Raw genomic sequence first — 20,596 nt, forward strand, 5'->3', positions numbered from 1 at the left:
GACAGTGCAGAGCCTGCTGGGGATTTTCTCTCTGTCTGCATTCCTCCCCCTGCTTGCATTCTCTCTTTCTCTCTCTCTCAAAATAAATAAATAAATGTTTAAAAATATATAGATGATTTTCTTTTTGCAAAGATTAGTCTCATAAAATCATTCTGAACTACTGACAGGTTGGACCATATTCTTAGATCACTTATTCAGTTTTTCACCAGCCTATAAATTTTTATGGCTAATAATATAATAAATGACTGGGATAAAAGATGGTGCTTAGTCCAGAGCTTATGTAACCTAATTAAAAACAAGTTAAGACAAAAACTCAAGGAAACCCCCCCCCCCCACTTTCTGTCTCTCTTTCTCAAATGATTTTTGTTTTTATCCAAAAAAAAAAAAAAATGGAAATCTTAAGTAGAATTGTCTTTTTCAGACCTTTGTTGAATCAAAACTAATGAAAGAAGAGCTTATAGTATGTCAAGTTCATGGCTTCATTAAATTTCAACTGTATTACAGGCAGTGTAGAACATGTTGGTTTATTCTTTGTGTTATAATGCTTCTGTGAACCAATTTAGTTTTATGTTAAAACTGGAATGAAGGGAGGGTATGGTGGGGCAAAAAGGGAGAGGAGAAATTGAAGGGAAGAAAGTCACACGTCTTTGTAGTTCACATTTCTTTATTATATATTATGTATATATAAGCATATGATATTATAAGTGAATATTTACATTCACTATTCAGCTGGGGTAGTTAGAGAGCTTCACTTTCCCTATCAAAACCCTGTTGTAGTATGTCAGCTTGTTTCTTTCAGAAGCGTTTTGCTAACTATTGAAGATGGCTGGAAAGAATAGGAACAAAATGATTAATTATGTATTTTGATAGAAATAAACAGCTGAGAAATTTCCTGAGGTTTTACAAGAATATTTGAAGGCTGATGTCCTTTTCCCTATTATTGTATTTATAAGTGGTAATTATTTTAGAAGGGTTAGACAAAAATTAGCAATATTTCAAATATGGTAGTATGTGCAGGATAGTAGCCAGTGAAAGAAAATAAACAGGAAAAGCAGTCTACATGAAGGACAGTAGAATTTCACCTGTTGTAAACTCAGCATAGGCATTATGAACTGTATGATTTTTATGATATTAAAGTACATTAAGATAGTTTCATTTAGACTACCTGGTATTTAGTCTAAGGATGCATACTTGATTCCTTGATCATTTTTCTGTCATATAAACTCAGAAGCTTGATTTAATGAAATGTTTTCTGCTTAAATTTGCTTTACGAGTTAAAGAGAAACTTACATTTCTTACACATTTTCCCTTCCCCAGTTTGCTATTTATAATTGTAAGATTTTCCATTTTTGCTGAGTATCCTGTTTAGCAGGGCTTAGCCTTGCATGCTCTGTAAAGCTGAATTAAAGCCATCTTTTCAATACTGCTACATTAGCATTGTTTTCCTCTATCTTAGCTGCCATTTACTTGAAGAACATGGTGACACAGTACTGGCCTGACCGAGAACCTCCACCAGGGGAAGCGGTATTTCCATTCAACATTCATGAAAATGATCGCCAGCAAATACGTGATAACATTGTGGAAGGAATAATTCGGTCTCCAGATTTAGTGAGGTACATTATACTATATATGATTAGTAGCAGGCACAAAATACTTGGATGGGAGAGGTTGGATTTAATCATCAGCTTCAAGTTCGTATTTCTAAAGAGGTAAAGTAATGAAGGTGGGCACTCAAAAAATATTGTTTTACTTATTTGTCTTTGCATTTGTAATTATTTGCCTCAGAATATTTTGGAAAAGATTTAGTTGCCATAATTAGCCACAAAGAGTTAAGGCAAAAATCATACTTAACTAAGATTATATAAATCCTTGCTATTTAAATAATCTGTGTTCTTAGTTATGGTTTCTTTACGTTTTACTATCTGTTTCTGCCACTTCCCCCACCCTGATACAGGGAAATTGACTTCTGGGAATTTTAACCTACCACTTTTCTTTATACTTTACCTATCTTTTTACTCATTTTTTATGAACTGAGTATCTTTTCCTTTGGAGAAGGCAGGATAGAGTAGGTATAAGCTAGAAGATTGGCTCTGGTTTTTATTTTTTATTGTTTTTAAATTTATTTTATTTTAAAAAAATGTTTATTTGAGAGAGAACATGAGCAGGGGTGGGGCGGGGAGAGAGGAGGAATCCCAAGCAGGCTCCATGCTGTCAGTGCAGAGCCCGACGTGGGGCTCAAACTCATGAACCATGAGATCATGACCTGAGCTGAAATCAAGAGTCAGATGCTCAACCCACTGAGCCACCCAGGAGCCCCTGGTTTTTAAAATTCAGGTTAGAGGGTCAACTGGGTAGCTTAGTGGGTTGAGCGTCCAGCTCTTGATTTCTCAGCTCAGGTCATGACCTCGCAATTTGTGGGATTGAGCTCTGCATCGGGCTCCAGGTTGATGGCATGGAGCCTGCTTGGGATTCTCTCTCTCCCTCTCTCTCTGCCCCACTGTGGTGTGTGCACTCTCTCAAAAGAATAAACAAACAAACATAAAAAAAAAAATAAAATTCAGATTAGATGCTATAGAGCAGCACTGTCCAAGAGACCTTTTTATGATGATGGAAATCTATAGCCATGGCATGACTATTGAGTACTTGAAATGTGGCTACTGTAACTGAGGAATTGAATTTTTCATCTAATTTTGGTTAAAGTGTTAACATAGAGCTAGTGGCTTCCCCTATTGCACAGCAGAGCTCTTGAGTCATAAAAATTTTGCAATTTTAAAAAAGGAAAAATAGATTTTTTTTCAATGTGAGCTTGTAATTAAGTTTCTGTTGAAAAGGGAGGAGGGAAATAGGTGAACCTGAGGTAGGGGAATGAAACTGTTTAATGTTAAGAGATGAGATATAGCTTTATCCCCGAGTGTCTCATGTACATTATGTCATAAGCAGTAGTAGGGGAAAAACGTGGGAGGAGAACAAAAGGAAGGAGAATAAACATTGAACTCCTCTTTGTGTAGTTATTTTGTTAAGAGGAGAAAGTAGGCATATTGATTAAAGACAATCGCCATTATTCTCAGTGGGGTGCCCAAACGCCAGTCTGGCAGTGGTTCCCCTATGCTACTGTCATGTGTTTGTGTCTTGTCAGATCTTTACATTTCCTCTCTGAATTGTGTGATCCTTCCACACGGTAATGTAAGAAAGGATGGCTGCTCATTGCCATTCTTGGTGTGATTGGAATAAGAAAGGGTTGACGGGGGAGGGTCACCTGAAGGTGAAATTTAGAAAAATGAAAAGTTTCAGTTTTGTTGCACACAAATATGACCTATTTATTGTTTAGGAACAACTGCTGGTGGTGCAAGAGGAGACATTTATCTTTGTTATGAGGCAGTTGCTTTATGTCCTTAAGGCTTAATTGTAATCACTTTTGAAGAACTGTTTTCAAAGTTTAAGAGTATTGCAAAGGAAATTTTTCAAGTGGATTTTGTAACATAAAGTAAAGGTATTATTTTGTGAGTTTCATTTCAGAGAATCCTAGTTATTGGCTATTCAACTGAACACACAGTTTTGTTTCCTAACCATTTGCAAATGACCACATAAGGACATATTGATTGTTTGTAGAAGAAAAATGTTTTCCTTATTTTTTTTTCAATCTCAATACAGTAGGGATCCCATTGGAGAAATGATTACCAACTTAAACGTTATGAGGTCACATCTTTTATCACTTTGTGGTGTTATTAAAGAGAATTCTCTCGGGGCACGTGGGTGGCTCGGTGGGTTGAGCGTCCACCTTTGGCTCAGGTCATGATCTCACGGTTCGTGGGTTCAAACCCTGTGTCAAGTTCTGTGTTGACAGCTCAAAGCCTGGATATTGCTTCAGATTCTGTGTCTCCCTCTCTCTGCCTCTCCTTCACTCACACTCTGTGTCTCTCTCTCTTAAAAATAAATAAAACATTAAAAAAAAATTAAAGAGAATTCTGTTTCATGACTTTCTTACTGCCTTTTTCTTCATTTCTTTGCAAATAACTCTTAGCTTTCATCTTCAAGAATTGCCTGCTAATAGTTTCTTATTCTTAAAGTAAAGAAATTATTACCTCAGGAAGCTTTGATAGGAGCAGCATACTGTGTTGGCTATTAACTGATAATGGATGCTTCAAGGTTTTGGCTCACAGAGATGCTTCCCACAGTTATGACGGCCTCTGTTTTACCTACTTTGACTATTTTTAGACTTTTTCCAGTTGAAATTATACAATATTTGTTTTGTTTTGTTTTCCCCTTAGGATATAATAACCAAAAGCTGGAAAATTTTGCAGAGCTGAGGTGGATTTGTTGTCTGTTTTGTTTTTTTTTTTGGCAAAAATTTAAATGAATTTTTATTTTTAATTTCTTGTTTTTCCCCAAAGCTGTTTTTAGGATAATCCTGTTTGAAAATTTTCATTCATTTTAGGAAATTACCTATTTTGTTTGTTTCCATAAGTAAAGATACTGAGGAAGTTTTCCTTTATAGGACTGTTGTTTTTTTCCCCCTACCCCCGATATGTAACTATATAATATAGGTAAATAGGAGTTAGAGTGTTTTTATGAAAATTATTAGAGGTGTTTGAAACCTGATATTTATAACTACTTAGATTTTGGACTTTTTTCCCCCACCTTATAGAGTCCAGTTAACAATGTGTCTCCGTGCCATCATTAAATATGATTTCCCTGGTCACTGGCCAGCGGTAGTCGACAAGATAGACTATTACTTGCAATCACAGAGCAGTGGAAGCTGGCTTGGCAGTTTATTATGTCTGTATCAACTGGTGAAGACATATGAGTAAGTTGATTTCTGTTGGCTGAAGATACCAGTCTTGTGTTACTTAGAAAGGATTAAATTGCATAGAGAGATCTGCTCTATGGGTGTTCTGCAAAATCAGGTTAGTTTGGGAAATGTTAGGTTAAGCACAAACATGTTTATTTACTACAGTTATTCAAAGAACCTTTAATCTGCTATTGTACATTGCTAATCTCTAAGGCAGTGATAACATATGCAGTGTTTCTTGAATTTGTCAGTTTCAGAGGCCCATTTAGTAACAGCTTTCCTTGGAAACTCTCATATAGAGGTACTCTAACATTTGTGTTCAGGTGGGTGCATTGTTAAGTAAACCAAACATTTAACTTTTTGGATGCAAGATGTTGAAGTTTCTTTGCTAGTAACCTTCTTTTCGATAGAAGTTGCTTGGGAGATAGGAGACTAGTGTCACATTTAATAGCATTGCTTTCTGGTTTCTAAGAGGATTGCTTCCTTCTTAGGTATGCAGAGTCCTATAGTTAAAAACTAGTTAGTTCAGACTCTGTAGAGTCTTTAGAAGATTATTTTAAATTGGGAGCAATTGAAATGATCTAAGAACACCTAAGTTTGCAAGCTATTTTAACTTCTCAATTTAGCATATTATAAGAAGAAATGTTTTTTTCCCCACATTATAATAGGATTGTCCATTTAAAAAGGCATATCAACTTGTATTTTATAGGAAGAGTTGTGGTATGATGAAAATTTAGTAGAAAAATTCATTTAGGAAATTTGCAAAATAGTCTAGAATGCTTTTAAATCAATTTAAATCTTTCTAGAAAGATTTTAGTTTCGCTGCCTAAAACAGGGATGTGCTCTTTCAAAGTTTCTTCCAAGTTTATTCTAACAGTCCAAACAAAATGTTAGCCAGTGTTTGGAATGTTTTGTTAGCTTTATCTAGTTTAAAAAATATTTTTTATTCATTATTTATAGCTCTTTTGTAGGGGGGGAAATGATTTTTTTGTCTTTTTGTCTTTGCTCATGTAGATATAAGAAAGCAGAGGAAAGAGAGCCTCTTATAGCAGCAATGCAAATATTTCTGCCTCGTATTCAGCAACAAATCATGCAGCTCCTTCCTGATTCCTCACATTATTCTGTTTTACTACAGAAACAGATTCTGAAAATCTTTTATGCACTTGTTCAGGTAAGTTTCTACTGCAGAAGAAAAATATAGGGTCTTGTAAATATGACATATGGAAAGTGCTTAATAAATGTCAGTTATTAAAAATTATTATATATTCTCACATGTATTTATTTATTTTTTAAAAATGTTTTATTTATTGAGGTTGGGATGAGGGGAACAGAGAGAGGAGAGAGAGAATCCCAAGCAAGCTCTGCACTGTCAGCATGGAGCCTGACGCAGGGCCTGATCTCACAAAACTGGGATCATGACCTGATCCGAAATCAAGAGTTGGACCCTTAACCGACTGAGTCACCCTGGTGCCCCTCACATGTATTTCTTAAAAAAACAAAAAACAAAAACAACCTCATGAGAGAATAGGCTCACAGAAATTAACTTAGTCATCCAAGGTTATCTTAGTGGCAGAGCTCAGAGTCACTGACTATACCTTTCACTCCAGTGTCTGAAGTGCTGGGTAAGGAAGAACCAGGGTAATTAACTGCCCCTAAATTACTTGCTTAATCTGTCAGCATTCTGCCTACTGATAAATTAGGATTATGGGAGAAGAGGAAGGAAAAGAAGAGGGTCCCTCTTTTACTGGGAAATCATACTGGTGATAGTTTCTTTGCAATTTGACCCAATTTAAAGCTAACAAAAAAGATTTAGTACCTCATTTTTCTTCACTTAAACTACTTCCTTTTTCTTATCTGAAAGCTGTAAAGAACATTAATATGTGAGTCTAAAACATAATTAGAAGGGGACAGAGATGGAATGTTTTAAATATAAAAATATTTTAAATTTAATCCTTGAAAGATTTAGATAAATTATTTAGATCTGGGTGGAGGAAGAATAATTGTCAGGCTCTAAAGTGTTTGAAGATGAATGAGTCATATCTCTGTTAGCATGCCTTTTTTTTTTTTAAGTTTACTTATTTTGAGAGAGTGAGCGTGGGGTGGAAAAGGGGCATAGAGAGAGGGAGAGAGAATCCTAAGCAGGCTCCACACTCAGCGTGGAGCCCGACACAGGGCTTGATCTCATGACTGAGATCATGACCTGAGCCAAAATCAAGAATCATACGCTTGACCAACTGAGCCACCTAGACTCCTCTAACATGACTTTTTAGTTAGTCATGGCAAGAGGGTAGTGTTGTTGAGCTAGAGAGCCGAGATAGTTGGTTTTGTTCTTGGCTCCATATGCCACTTAATTAAGTACTTTTGTAGTATTTCAGAATATTTCACTTTAATAACAATTTATATTTTTAGATGAATCTTTTAAACTTAAAAAAATTTTTTTAATGTTTTTCTTTATTTTTGAGAGAGAGACAGAGTGAGTGAGGGAGGGGCAGAGAGAGAGAGGGAGACACAGAATCTGAAGCAAGCTCCAGGCTCTGAACTGTCAGCACAGAGCCCAACATGGGGCTTGAACTCACGAGCTGTGAGATCATGACCTGAGTCGTTTAACTGACTGAGCCACCTAGGCACTCCAGCATCTCTTAAACTTTTAATAGAGAATGATCTGATGTAGGTTTTTTTTGTTTTTTTGTGTGTGTTTTTTTTTTTTCCAGCTTAGCCTTTTGTAGGGAGATGGAAGGGAGGAGGAAGTGTATCTGAAAAGAGAGAAGAAACTAGGATACTTGGAAACTATATTCTGCCCCCCCACCCCTGCCCTTTTTTAAAACTAATAGAGAAGGAAGATAGATGGTACCTTTGGCTATTTATTAAAACACTGTTCAGAAATTTTCCTTGGGAGAAGCACTCTACTCTGAGGGAAATATTTTTTATTCAGTGAGATGTTCTGCTATTAGATAGAGGAACATCCCATTTATACAGAGGCTGGACTTCCCTTTCCCATCTAAAGAAGCATAGTAGGAATCAGGAAGTAAGAGGCTGATGAAATGATTTTCCTAAAGCCTCCACCTCTGTTTGATTTGCTAAGAGGGCAAAGTCTAGAATGTTTTCTCTCAACATTTGCTGCTGCAAACATAAAAAACCAATGCAAACCCTCAACATTTTTAATCACTTTGGTAATCTATTTTATGCTACTACATTAATATGCTCCCTCTGGGAATCCTGGAAGCAAAAATTCAGGCAGCTTTAAGAGGTACCATACAAGGATAATGTATGGAGAAAGTTAATGTCTGATAATTTGGGAAGAGGCAGAAAAATTTATTTTAAGGAGTATGATACAATTAAGTTGACTTTGTCTAAGTAGCATTTATTAAACATTGTGTACAGAGCATGTGGATATTCCATACATACTTCAGAATTCAGTTTGTCCAGAAGTGAACTCCTCGTCACTCTCCCACTAATGCTGAATCCTCTGCTCCCTATCTCAGGCCCAAACCATTCCCCATTGCACTTAAGCTGGGAACTTCCTAACATGGCTTATAAAACCCTTCTGGCTCCACCTTATCTTTTACCATTCTTACCTTTGTACTTTATACTCTAGGCATACCGAAATTCTTTCAGCTTCATGAGAACGTCATGCCTTCAGCCTCTGAAACGCTGTACAAAAATACAGGAACACTCTTGTCCTTTATGCCCTGGGCAGCTTGTGCTCTTTCTCCAGGTCTCAGCTTGTGTATCACTTCTAGAAAGATGTCCCTGATCCCACCAGCCTGGATGAGGCGATCCTTCCATGTGTGCCTTTAACAATGTTGTACTGTTTTTTTATCTGTATTATATATCCTACCATATTGTAATTCCTTGTTTATATGTGTGTTTTCCCTAACTAGAGTGTAAGCATTGTGAGGACAGAGACTGCCTCTTACCTGTCATTGTGTTCTTAACGTGTAGAGGTTTCGAAAATGCATGGATGCAGAGGCACTGTGCCTTGCCTTCTGTAACTCACAGTGTGGTTATAGAGTAGCTATGGTGTTGTGCTGCAGTGTAGAGGAAAGTAATTGAACAAAGTGTGTCATGAGGTAAAGATTTTCATTTAAGTGGTTAAAATGAGTTCTCACCACAAAAAAAGGTAATTGTGTGAGGTGATGGAGGTGTTAACCTTATTTTGGTAATCAATTAAAAAAATATATATATGTGCATCAGATAATCACATTGTGTATCTTAAGCTTACACAATGGTATATGTCAATTATATCTCAATAAAGCTGGGGAAAAAAGTGGTTAAAAGGAAAAGCTTGATACACAAAGGTGCAAATGGTAAAAATCACTTATCTAGAATCTCATGCTGAATAAATGAGACCTTACTGTAATAAAGTTTTTTTCTTTTTCATTTAAAAACGTTGCAGAGAAACAATTCATGGCATGTATACTTCTAGATTTTCAAAATTTTAGTTTATGTATATATGGTTATATTTAAGTTAAATTTACGTTGAACCATGTGAAATTACCATTTTCATGGCCAAACGTTAACCATTGGATGTATTTCAGCCTTCCAATATAGGTGAAATTGTGGCTTTTTTCGGAGGGGAAGAATTATTGTTTGATGACATCGTTCTTTTGCTTTCAGTATGCATTGCCTCTTCAACTGGTGACTAACCAGACCATGACAGCGTGGATGGAGATCTTTCGAACTATTATTGACAGGACAGTTCCTCCTGTAAGGAAGGGCTTCTGTTCTTCAGAAAAATTGGGAAAACTTGGGTTTGGGATATTTGTGGTGGGCCAATTGATTATCTTAGCCTGCTATTTGTAAAAACAATTACTATTCTCATAAAAATAGTAATACTTATTTTTATAAAGTTCAGATAAGCAAAATTAATAAAATATATTTAATCCTACTAAAGACAATAAGAACCATTTTTTTTTAATTTTTAAAATTAAGTTTATTTTGAAGGAGAGAAACCATTTTTAAAACTTGGTATTTATTTTTCTGGCCTTTTTTCCCCTCTGGATCTATATATGGCCACATTTTATTTATAAAAATGGCATAGGTAGGTACTGTTTTCAAATTCATTTTTCATTTAAAATCTCTTGTAAATATTTTTTATTATGAATGTTTTTATATTGTCATTTTTGTTGAATGCTTCATTTGCTGGACATTTAGGTGGCTTTAGGGTGTTGGTGTTTGAACTATAAGGATGTATGTAGTTAAATTTTTATGTACATACACTATTATATTCTTTGGATAAACTCCTAGAAGTGTTTAAGACTTTGACAGATCTTACAAAATGCTCTCTAGAAACATTGTCCTGGATTATACTTTATTAAGTAGGGACTGAGAATGTCTGTCATGTTAAATTCTAAGGTTGCCAGTTTGGTAGATGAAAGATGGTGTCTCTTTTTTAAAAATTTTTTTTAAAATTAATTAATTAATTAATTTTAACGTTTATTTATTTTTGAGACAGAGAGAGACAGAGCATGAATGGGGGAGGGTCAGAGAGAGGGACACACAGAATCTGAAACAGGCTCCAGGCTCTGAGCTGTCAGCACAGAGCCCTACACGGGGCTCGAACTCACGGACCGTGAGATCATGACCTGAACCGAAGTTGGCCGCTTAACCGACTGAGCCACCCAGGCACCCAAACATTTATTTATTTTTGAGAGGCAGAGAGTGAACACAAGCTTGGGAGGGGCAGAGAGAGAGGGAGACACAGAATCTGAAGCAGCCTCCAGGCTCTGAGCTGTCAGCACAGACCCCGATGCGGGGCTCGAACCCAGGAACTGTTGAGATCATGACCTGAGCCGAAGTCAGCTGCTTAACCAACTGAGCCACCCAGGCACCGCCCCCCCCCCTTTTTTTTCTTTATTTTAGTTCTTTTTTTTTTTTTTTTTTTTAACATTGACAGTGTATCATTTTTATCTGTAATAACAGTGATGCTGTATTTCACTAGTCAACCTAATAACTAGTCAAAATAACTAAATTAAATTACATATTTTTAAATGTAAGCTTGTCTTCAAATATGCAATATTCTTTCTTTTATCCATATCTTGGGACAGATTATATTGAGGTTTAATTTATATACAAAATATACAAAACTTAGGTAAGAGATCAGTGAATTTTGACAAACATTTACCTGCATCACTATTTCCTAGATCAAGATATAAAACCTTTCTGTCATCCCAGAGTTTCCTCAAGGGACATGGTGTTGTGTATTTTGTTTTACATTTATTTGGGCCTTTTGAAGGTAGGAGATAAATGTGAACAATAGCATTAGTTAGTTGAAATTTGCTTTGCTTATTTAATTCCTACCTAGCAATCCGTAAGTAAGAATTTGCATTTGTATGGCAACCTAAACTCACTATAATATTAATTTATAATAAGATTTATTTTGCTTTTGTTATTTACATAAACCCCTTTACCATGCAGGAATTTAATCTGGGTGTTTTTGTCCCCTTAGGAGACTCTGCAGATTGATGAGGATGATAGACCAGAACTAGTCTGGTGGAAGTGTAAGAAATGGGCACTACATATTGTAGCTCGTCTCTTTGAACGGTAATTCTGTTTACTAGATTTGTGATCTTATGGTCAATACCTCAGTACTGAATATAATAAAGCTCGATAGGTCCCTTGATCCTTCACAGTATATCACTGTTAGCCTTGTTTTTTATTTTTGAGAGAGTGAGAGAGCGAGCGAGCGAGTAGGGGGAGGGGCAAAGAGAGGGCAGGATACAGAATCTGAAGCAGGCTCCAGGCTCCAAGCTGTCAGCACAGAGCCCGACTCAGGGCTGAAACTCAAGAACCATGAGATCATGACCTGAGCCAAAGTCAGATGCTTAACCAACTGAGTCACCCAGGTGCCCCTCACTGTTAGTCTTTAAAGCCACAGTGGGCAAAAAGAAGTCACCCTTTGTTTGTTTTAAGGTAGGCCTAACTGTGATTATTGGCTTTGAGATTATAATGATGTGGACAGTCTTCTCTGGTCTTTCTGTTCTTCTGTAAAAAAAGAATGGGCATGACATTTTTTATTTAAAAAAAAATTTTTTTTTTAACGTTTTATTTATTTTTGAGACAGAGAGAGACAGCATGAATGGGGGAGGGGCAGGGAGAGAGGGAGACACAGAATCGGAAGCAGGCTCCAGGCTCTGAGCCATCAGCCCAGAGCCCGACGCGGGGCTCGAACTCACGGACCGCGAGATCGTGACCTGAGCCGAAGTCGGACGTTTAACCGACTGAGCCACCCAGGCGCCCCTGGGCATGACATTTTTTAGTTCATTGGAAATACCTAGGAATTGTACAAGAAGGTGCATGGCTACTTAGTTCCATAAGAAAGTTAGTGAAATTTAATTATTGATGCATTTTTTGAAAAAGAAAAAAGAGTCATATGTAATATTTTTATTTGTAATATTTGCCCTTTAGGAACTCTTGGTTAAGTAGGTGGAAGCTTCTGTCTGAAATTTTAAGTATGGCCCAGAATCTAAGTACAAGCTTATTATGATTTCATCTTGGGGCTTGTGGAAAAGGGGCAAGTGCTAGTTTTCTGCCCACATAGCATAGATCTTTCAACAAGGGATGGTATTTAAACCAGTGAGCATGCTCTTGTTTTAAAATTTTACAGCATTTAAACATTTTCTCTTTGTGTTTTAAGATATGGAAGCCCAGGAAATGTCACAAAAGAATACTTTGAATTTTCTGAATTCTTTTTGAAAACCTATGCAGTGGGAATTCAGCAGGTAATAAACGTATGCTTTTTAAATAGAAGGACAGTTACTCCTGAAAATAGTTGTCATTTCTATTCATTTAAAAGTAGATTATGAACATATTAATACATTATATATTTATAGGGGATAAAATGGCAGATCTGGGAATCTAATATAGTGCAATCAGTTTTAGACCCAAACGTCCTAGGGCAGCTTGCATAAGAAGTGTCCTTCCAAACTCCTAGATGCTAGATTCAAAGCTTTTAAGTTTATTGATACTGATGTCACAGTGACCAGTGCTTAGATTGGGTTCTTCTATTAACTCTTGGACCTCTTATGGGTTTCTTATTCTCTGTTCGTTTGATCTCCCCTCTTTGTTCTAAACTTTTATATCAGAAGATTTATGTAATGAATTGATTCATTTCAAGAGAGCTTGAGCTCAGAAATTAAGATCTTTGGTTGAGAACTTACACATTTTTGTGGAAGTTGAGGAACCATTCTCTACAGTGCAAATTAGGAGTTCTTGAGAAATAATCCAAGTTGATATTAATATTTAAAACGTACACAGGACATTTGGGCATGAAGATTGGTTGATCTATATTGCCATTTGAATCACATTTTTGTTTATATTTCAACAAATTAAATTTAAACTATTCAAGCACTGGCTGTTTCAGGACTATAGTGAGGAAGCAAAGATTAATCAGACATAGTAAAAGGCTTTAATGATATAGAGGGTGTTTCTAGATTTTTATAAATCTATGCATATTAGTCTTCTTTATTGTCAGTGATATCAAGCTAACTGCCTCAAACCTGTCATCATAGATGGAGTACTTCCTTTGATAGATGATCGTTTTGTCTACTATCATTTTATAGATTATCATTTCTAAAAAGTACCTTGCAACAATTCAGGAAAGCTGTGGCTGTAATTTTCTCACAAATTATTTTGTTGGCCCACAAGACAGTCTGTAGGGAATATTAGTGAATAATGAATAAAATTATCTGTTCAGCCATTCAGTATGGAAACTAGGATAATCAGGAAGCCAGGCAGTTCTGTCTTCTATTATTTCCACTGCAGTTAAACTCATTAACCATCTTGAAGTTGATGCCTTCTTGAAGTGTGTTCGGCCGAGTTTTTCCAGTGTCATGTAAACGTGTGTATGTTTTGTATGTACATACACATTCAGATTTGATGGCATTGCATCCATGTCATAAACTATTTGTATGTTGGTTATTTAAGATATATATTCCTAGCATTTAAAAATTATTTTCTTATTAAAAACTGTTGTCTCCTTTTTTGTTGTTTCTTTGGGTGAGCCAAACTGTCTAGGAAGACCCATGTTCCATAGCATCCCCTTTTGGCCTGCATTGCAGAAAGGGCATTTAGGCGATGGTGGGACTTCTTACAATGCTTATAAACCTAATTTTACATAACTTGAGCTGAATTTATGTTCTGAGTTCATCAATTCTGTACATGTTTTGAGAGAACTCTCTTTATTTAGCAGTTTAGGTTTAAGCTTGCTATCCTGAAGTGCTCTGGGACTGGGAATTGGAAGATTTGGATTTTGTCGTAGTGCTATCTCTGATGGGCAGGTCCTTGGGATAGTCATAAGCCACTTTGGGCATGGTTCCTTCCTTAGAAACAATTTAAAAAAAAAAAAAACAAAAACTTTTCAGTTTTGTGTTATATTTACAAAGACTTTCTGTGGTGTGGGATTATAAAATAAAATTCTTCGATATTTTCTTCTAGGCATTCTATGCTTTCATTTTTGTTGTTGAAATAGTTCCCCATCTGGAATTAATTTTGGGATGGAGTTTAGTTAGGGAGCCAATTTATTTTTTTTTCGTGGGGCTAATCAGTTGTCCTGATACTGTTTTCTGGATAACTTATTATTTCTCTTCCAATTTGAAATGCAGCTTTATCAAATAATTAAAATCTGTTAATGGTATCTCTTGCTGTATAGATGTTTTCAGTGTTCATTTTGTGAAGTCTGTTATTATTTCTCTTAACCGGAGTCTTAACTTATTTGAAGAGCTTAGTTACATGGAATAGAGCATAGACTTGTGACTTGTTCTGCGTTGTTCCACAGGTTAGAAGTAGGACAAAAGGCTGGAAATCCCAGTGAGACGTCCTTCAGTTCAGTATAACTTGGATCCATCTAATTAAAACTGCCCACATGTTTTCTCACAAAATATTAGTTTCTCTAAAAATCAGTTTATTTGTATTTTTGTGGATTCTGGGTTTTATGTCATGCCTAAAATGCCCCTCCCTTTAACCTTAAAATTATTTATGTTCTCCTATACTTTCTTTCCCATTTACCTGTAGGTACTACTAAAAATTTTAGACCAATATAGACAGAAAGAGTATGTAGCCCCCCGTGTTCTTCAGCAAGCATTCAACTATCTCAATCAAGGGATTGTTCATTCTGTCACCTGGAAGCAGATGAAGCCACACATACAGGTCAGTGTCAGGGAATAGCTCTCCAAAATTATTCTCTGGTTAAGTTAGGTTTTCTAGACACTAATCCTGTATGTCATATTTAACATATTTTTATTTCTATTAATTTCAAATGTGTGCAGTCTTATATTTGATAGGAAGGGCTTGGAAATTTAAGTATTTGAGAAGAGTGAAGCTTTCAAGTTTAATAGAGTTGTAAGACCTGGATTCATTTGGTCTTTCTTGGAGTCTCATGTGGCCTCAGTTTCTCCTCTGTTCAGTTGGCTAGTGTTTTTCTATCCTTCTTATCTTCTTTTTTTTAATGTTTTTATTTATTTTTGAAAGAGAGACAGCATGAGTGGAGGAGGGGCAGAGAGAGAGAGAGAGAGGGAGACATAGAATCTGAAGCAGGCTCCAGGCTCTGAGCTGTCAGCACAGAGCCCATCGCGGGGCTCGACCTCACGAACCATGAAATCATGACCTGAGCCAAAGTCAGACGCTCAACTGACTGAGCCACCCAGGCGCCCCTCTATCCCTCTCATCTAAAGGTCACTGGGATCAGATGTGGTATTGTATGCAATAGCATTTTGAAAAGAGTCACCAGGGCTGTACTAAGGTAGTATTATTTTGCAGTAGATGAAGCCTGAAGCATGATCATTTTCTTTTGTAGATAGAAGCTAATGAGGTTTTTATTTTTCTTTTTGGCTTAAGTTCTGTAGCAGAAGTTATAGTTTTCTGTTTTTATATCAATTGTTTACTTAAAGATAGAATTCAGCCTCATTAAAGAACAAATGAGAATCAAAAATTATGAGCCATTAATGAATAAATTCTTATATGTATGTAGATAATTTTAGGTAATTCAGGGATGTTAGGAACTGAATTTTTTTTTTTCTCAAACTGTGAATTCTTAAATTCTGTAATCTCTATGATAGTTCCTAAAAAGGAAAACACATTTCTTTACTTTGCCTTTGGTGTCCAGGATGGAATTTGCTTAGTATTACTTTATTACTGGTTTTATAAATATAATATCTTTTGTTTTCTGTACCTCTTAATAATATTTGTCTAATCCTATTGATCAAATAGTGATAATTTCTTTGCAGTTAATAATGGTACTGATTTCATTTTATATGCTATGTTCTTATAAAGTAAGAATGGATTTTTTTTCTTTACTTGATGCCTTTGGCCTTATTTTTACATAGCCATTGTATAGGAATAAGAAAAGTCCAGTCTCTTGGTTGAATTTTTTTCTCCCAGAATTTAATTTGGAATAAGTGAGAAGAGATGATCCTATTTCTACATGTATAATTGTTAAATGGGCTTAGTAGAGCATTAGCAGCAGATGTGATTTTTTTTCTGACTGAAACCTGCATTTCTAGAGTAGGAAATTAGGTTTTTGAAAGTGGAAGAGGAAAAGAAATTTTAATATTGCTGGCACGTTGACATTTAGGACCAAAATGGAAATGTAAGAATGTTCACAATAAGAAATACAATAATAAATATAATCTTGGCTTGATAATTATCTCTCTTCCTTAAAGAATTAAGGTGTGTTTAATATTGATCTGTTAGTAAAACTTTATTATCCCTGCTTTTGCTTCCAAGAATAGCATTTCCATTCATCTCTTTATATTTTAATCAGTTGTTTAAAAACAATCTTAAGTTTAATTCTGTCTGCCCCACACCCGCAGGCTCTTGCTTTCCTGCTTTCCCCTCAGCCAACACAGGCTGAACACAAAGATTAACAGTTTGGAAAACGAACATCAGAAAGGCTATCAGTAAATACATTATTAATATTCCCCAAATTTGAATAGCCTATAGCCATTTGTTGTTTTGTTTTTTCTCTTCTTAGAATATCTCTGAAGATGTGATTTTTTCTGTGATGTGTTATAAAGATGAGGATGAAGAACTGTGGCAAGAAGATCCATATGAATATATAAGAATGAAATTTGGTAATCGAGATGATTTTATTCCTCATTACATTAGTCCCTTGATATGTAGAGTAATATAACTTAATTTATATTTTTAAGCAGATTTTATTGCTGTATTAAATTCCCAAAGTTCTGCTTTACATGAGAAATTCTGAAGAGTTTGATGTTCTCTTGAGCCAGTGGACTTGAGGCCTTTGAGTGTAGAAGATGGAAAGCTGTTTTGTTCACCCCTCTTAGGGGTGCTGAAGCAGTCATGGAGCCAGCTACAACGTTTTCTGTTTTGATGCTGATCTGGAGGGACCATCCCTATCTCTACCTTTGGGAATACCCATTTGTAGGTTGGGTTGTTCTTAGTCTGGATCGTTTGGATTTCTGCATATTTTAGGAGCATTCCAATTTAGTATGCTTCTTTATCTTAGTGGCTAAGTATTCCAGAAGAGAGTGAGATTACCACTGTGTGGTCCCGTTCTCTGGAGGTTCTTTTTGCTTGGATTTTTCTGGCAGTTATTGAGTTGTGTAGGTTGCCTGAGTTCATTCCCTTTTACCCTGGTTTAAATGAGTCGCTTCATGGAATACTGTCACTTAACATAGCAAAATGTTGTTTGAATACCTGTTTCTCCTGCAGCTTAGAGCCATTTGAGGGCAGGGACTTTATCTTGTTTATTTGCTTTATGTTGCATTCTCCATCCCTCCTACACCTCTCCATTCCTCTACTAGTATTTGGCTCTAGTCTACCTTCAGTAAATGTTGAAATAAATAATTGATAAAATTAGCCCTGCCCAAGTCATGATGAAGATAGTGACAACACGGTGCTTTTCCCTTGTTGGGCCAGGTGTCTCTGGCTACTTCAGTTCAGTCTGCTGGTATAGATGCTAAATTATTGGGTTATATTATTTTTACAGTGCTTTGTACTTAGTATTGTTTGGTCTATTGAGTGAGGGAATGCCTCTTGTCTTGGAGACAAAGTATGGGAAAAGCAAATGAATGAGAAACAGTATTTACCATCTGCTTTATCCCTCCATTCTACCATTTCCTTTTGAAAGTCATTTCACATATGCATGATTTATTTCTCCTTCCTAACGCTTTTGTTTTCTGGAAAAGAGTGATTAGCCTATCTTTCTTCTGTCTTCTTCAAGATATTCTTTTAGTGTTTAGTTTTTCTTTAATACCTGTGTGTTTTTCTAATGTGCAGAGTATTTGCTTAGTGTTCAGGAAGCTATCATTATTTCACTTTTCATGTTGAATGAGATAGTATCTCAGTTTTTAGAAATATAATACTTAAGAGCTGTGAGTGTTGATTGATAGAATTTACATTTTATTGATTAAAATAATATGGACAATTCAAGACTAACTGAAGTATTTTTTGAAAAATAATCTTTTGTGTACTAGAACATAGTGCCTACTATTTTTTTACTTTTGGATATATTGGATGCATATATTTTGGATACATATATTTTACTTTTGGATAACTATAGGAAAGAATAATTATAGAATCGTGTAATTTTCTTTTTACATTTTTGTCATTTATAGTTATTTACATGAACAAATTATTCTTACCTAAATGCATTGACTGATACTAATAATGTTTTTAGATTTGGTAAAAACTATGAGAGCTCACAGGTTCCTGATGTTATGACATTATGGGTGTGACGCTGGCTTGGTCACTTATTTCTAAATTTTATTAAAAATTTTTTTTAATGTTTATTTATTTTTGAGAGAAGGAGACAGAGCATGAGCAGGGGAGGGGCAGAGAGAGAGGGAGACACAGAATCTGAAGCAGGCACCAGGCTCCGAGCTGTCAGCACAGAGCCGGATGCCGGGCTGGAACTCATGAGCTGTGAGATCATGACCTGAGCCAAAGTCAGACGCTTAACCGACTGAGCCACCCAGGTGCCCCACTTGGCCACTTATTGTGTGATTGTGGGCAAGTTACTTACCCTCTCTGAGATGCAGTGTTTTCAGCTATAAAATCAGCAATGCTAATAGTGTTGGGAAGATTAAGCAGGATAATAGTTTATTAACTTATTTAACTGCTTAGAGTAGAATGTTAGATGGTTGTAAAATCTTAGCATAGTGTCTACCAAAGAAGTAAGTGCCTGGTACAGTAGGTAATCTCATTAGTATAGTGCCTGGCACTCAATAAGTGATAGTTATTAGTATTATTACATTTGTATTTTATATTTTGGCAAAGACTTAGATTTTTTTTTTTATATATTGAAATATGGGCATACAAGATACTTTTCAAGTTTTCAGATTTTTATCTATAACTACCTATTCTGAAATTTGTGAAATTTTTCTTGACATTAAACAGTGTGTTTTAAATAGGTGTGTATTCAATAAATGCCCATTGAATACCTGCTAAATCTACCTGTTGACAGAGCTGAGCGCTGGCCTAGCAGTCCATCAAGGCTTTTACACTTGTGGTTCCTTGGCTTGGAGAGCTTTCTCTTTAGAATTCCATGTAGAGTCTTCTCCCTCATTCATTCAATTTCTGCTTAAGTGTTCCCCTAACAGAATTAAAGATGGTTTCCCTGACACCCCATTTCCCTCACTCTCCATACTCCATCATTCTCTTTCTCCTTATCCTGTTGTATATTTGTTCTGAGCCTGACTTATTATGTGTGTGTGTGTGTGTATATGTGTATAATTGGTTTCTTTTTTTTCCACCATGTGAGCTCTGTGAGGGCCCTGTTTGATCTTTGTGTCCCCAGGGCCTAGAACAGTGCTGGCACATAGTAAGCACTAAATAAATTGTTGTTGTTTTTTGATAGAAAGCACTTTTCCTGTGAAACAGATATGCCAGCCATGTATTATTCTCTTTAATATGCTTGTTTAAAAGGACAGCCTACAGAGTTTGATAAATAATTGTGCATGGGAGCACTGGTACACCTTTAACTTTTTTATGCTATAAACCAGTGTCATATGTGGACTGTTTTATTTTTTTGTTTTGGAATAGTGGTCAGTCAGGTTTAAAATCTATAATAAGTAATTGTATTTTTACTAATGTGGTTTAACCTTTTAAAATCTTAGATATTTTTGAAGATTATGCTTCTCCCACCACAGCAGCCCAGACTCTCTTATATACTGCTGCAAAGAAAAGAAAAGAGGTATGCAGTAATTCTTTTTAAATCCAAGATTGAGAGGTGCACTGTGTGGATTTGACACTCTGTTATACCCCTAGTATTTGACAAATTATATTATTCATTATAACCTATCACTTTAGGAATATTTTTCTGTCCTAGTAAGGGAAAAGGGTTGTTTTCTTAATTATAATTGCTTGATAAAACACAGTAAGATGGCTTTAGTTTTGAAAATTTGTACATCCTATTTAATACTATAGCAGTTGGGCAGTGAAAGCTCACGTAGACTAAAACAGATTCTTCTGTTTCTGTAGGTGTTACCAAAAATGATGGCATTCTGTTATCAAATCCTGACAGACCCGAACTTTGACCCTAGGAAGAAAGATGGAGCCCTGCATGTGATTGGTTCCCTTGCTGATATTTTATTGAAGGTTCAACTACTCAAAATATAATTTACTTGAGCATAGGCAAATGAGAGGATATGACAGTTATGAATAATTTAAAACTTGTGACTGCTTCTGCATAATTGATTTGACTGTAAACATCCTTTTCTCTGTCACCCGTTTCTTTGATTAAAACAAAAATTTTACTTTGTCAGTTTTTCAGCATGAAACTGTTGCTAAATTAAAAAAGGATGCAATATGACTTTAGTGTTATTGCTGCAAAAGTCAATCAGTATC

At 35.8% G+C, this 20,596-nt stretch overlaps 1 protein-coding gene across 3 annotated transcripts in view; it reads left to right on the forward strand.

The window, feature by feature from the left end:
* Positions 1–20,596, forward strand: part of IPO8 (importin 8) — an 85,993-nt gene that overhangs the window by 11,759 nt on the left and 53,638 nt on the right. For 2 of the 3 annotated variants that reach the window (XM_019452366.2, XM_053894694.1), the window contains exons 3-12: positions 1,457–1,613; positions 4,646–4,804; positions 5,804–5,960; positions 9,407–9,496; positions 11,238–11,332; positions 12,426–12,510; positions 14,801–14,935; positions 16,758–16,857; positions 19,867–19,943; positions 20,231–20,347. In XM_019452366.2, coding sequence (XP_019307911.1) covers positions 1,457–1,613; positions 4,646–4,804; positions 5,804–5,960; positions 9,407–9,496; positions 11,238–11,332; positions 12,426–12,510; positions 14,801–14,935; positions 16,758–16,857; positions 19,867–19,943; positions 20,231–20,347 — 1,172 coding nt within the window. The remainder of the gene's footprint in view (positions 1–1,456; positions 1,614–4,645; positions 4,805–5,803; positions 5,961–9,406; positions 9,497–11,237; positions 11,333–12,425; positions 12,511–14,800; positions 14,936–16,757; positions 16,858–19,866; positions 19,944–20,230; positions 20,348–20,596) is intronic. The other variant, XM_019452368.2, reaches the window with a different exon arrangement.

This window comes from Panthera pardus, unplaced genomic scaffold, assembly GCF_024362965.1.
Source record: "Panthera pardus isolate Hobbes unplaced genomic scaffold, ASM2436296v1 HiC_scaffold_6, whole genome shotgun sequence".
NCBI lineage: Eukaryota > Metazoa > Chordata > Mammalia > Carnivora > Felidae > Panthera > Panthera pardus.